The sequence below is a fragment of the Athene cunicularia genome, assembly GCF_003259725.1.
Source record: "Athene cunicularia isolate RWA chromosome 13 unlocalized genomic scaffold, athCun1 chr13_part1, whole genome shotgun sequence".
Lineage (NCBI taxonomy): Eukaryota > Metazoa > Chordata > Aves > Strigiformes > Strigidae > Athene > Athene cunicularia.
In genome coordinates this window covers 7,763,004-7,764,916 of record NW_020799117.1, presented here as the reverse complement: position 1 = coordinate 7,764,916, position 1,913 = coordinate 7,763,004, and the positions used below count along the sequence as shown (strand labels likewise).

Below are 1,913 nucleotides of genomic sequence, written 5' to 3'. Positions count from 1 at the left end.
GGGGGGGGGGCGGGGAGGAAAGAAATTCTTACTGATCTGTGAAGAAAAGATATTACTTCTGGAAATACTATGACCTCTGTAATACCAGGCAGCATATGCTATTATCCAAGGTGCACGAGCAGCTGTAAATGGAAAAGGATTTCATCTTCCTGAAGAAAAGACTTTCTGCACAAACAGAAAAAAGGTTCTATAGACTAAAATTACTTCAAAGTCTGAAATCCCTCACGTGGAACAATGTGCGTTAGCACGGGATGAACTGTGCTGAATTACACACACACGGAATAGCTTTGCAAGAAAGAGCCTGCTCAAAGCCCTTGGTCATGAGATCAGCCCCCTCCACAGTAACACTGACACGGGCGTCTTGCAGCCTGTTCTGCCTGCTCCCCACAAGACGACTGAGAAATGCTAAAATATGTATTTCCCAGTCAGTCCTTGCAATACCAAACATGTCTCAGAATAAATCTGGAGAGCAGGCTTAATACTCCTCCTCGGCAGTTCTGCCTCTTGCCTTCGTTTTTATTGCTGGTGCCCTCAGGCAATTACTAATTTCTGTTTGTTCGTGTGACTGGTGGAGAACCACGGTGCGCCCTCCGGGACACCGCTCCCAGGAGCCGGCCACTCCAGCGGCAAGGTGGGGGAAACAAACGACTTCACCTGCAGACCAACAGAGTTAGCAAAAAAATTTAAAAAAACCAAGACACCACGGCTTAAAAAAGCTCCTGTCCAAATCGCCTGGGATCTGTCTGCCTGAAGTAATACCCTTCTGGCAAAAACCACACATATTCCCTTGGTTTTGGGAAAGGGAAAACACCAGAAGGCTGACAGCGATCTCAGAGCTCCTGATAGCAAGATTTCTAGGTTTTATCTTCACATTACAAATAAAAATCAAATGGCAGGCTGAGGAAATCTTGCAGGACTATCCTGACATTCGGGAAGCTGAAAACACAGACTGTAGAGACAGATAATAGCAGCAAGCAAGTAAATAAAAGGGAACAATCATCACAGGCAGGACGTCCTCCTGTCCCTGTGAGGAGATTCAGCAGGTTGCCCCCTGGACTCTTCTGCAGGAAGCTGGGAGTGGCTGGAGAAACAGGCACTATCAGCACCAGAACGGGCTGGTACGTACCATCAGATAGTATTTCATCTCATCCCATGCAAATATAAAGATTTTAAGTTGTTTTGCAATTCCTAAGAGGAAAAAAACCCAACCTGTTTTTGTCACTGTCTGTTTGCTAATTCAGTGCTAAGTACCTCCGGCTCAGGCTAACACAATGACACCTTTTTTCAGTCTCTCTCAAAAAAAAAAGAAGTGCGTGGAGGTGTTTGTATAATTGCAGTTTATTTCAGTGTATTTATCCTCATGGGAACCTCAAGATTTCACAGTCTGCTAGTCCGGAACTACCTTGCTGTGAGATAAACTGCCTCATAGAGACATTCTTTATTAGGTATCTATCACTAAGCTGATCTAATAATTCTTTGTGGGAGCTGCAATGAAGTGAGAAACAATGTTTCATAAACCCATCAGCACCCAGGCAGCTTTAGTGTCTCTAAAGCTGTAATAGCCTGCCCATCCAAGCCAGCCCTCTAATCAAATTAGGGGAACCTGCACAGGCCTTTAAATCTTAACCGGAGCAGCACTACCTTCTGAAGATAAGTCTGCAAGGTAGCCGTCATCTGGAACTTACTGTTTTAATAGAGCCATTTGGGGTTCTTGGGACAGAAATGCTGCTCTCCAAAAGGTTTGTGCTGCCAAAAAGGTCCTGGGAAGAAGCCTGTTTTATTTGTTTATACTTCCAGTAAGATTCCATTTTCTGTACCTTGGGGGCCAATGGAGACTATGCCCTAGCACCTTCCCTCAGACTCCCACTCTCCTCAGTATTTTTCTAGGGTGGCACATATTGAACCTGCTAAAA

General features: G+C 44.9%; 1 protein-coding gene across 1 annotated transcript in view; it reads right to left on the bottom strand.

The window, feature by feature from the left end:
- The window catches only part of SAP30L (SAP30 like), a 12,462-nt gene extending 10,788 nt beyond the window's left edge, over window positions 1-1,674 (bottom strand). Inside the window, exon 1 of the mRNA XM_026858506.1 lies at window positions 1,642-1,674. Within this exon, the coding sequence (XP_026714307.1) occupies window positions 1,642-1,674 (33 nt within the window). The remainder of the gene's footprint in view (window positions 1-1,641) is intronic.
- Between the last annotated feature and the right edge of the window lie 239 nt (window positions 1,675-1,913).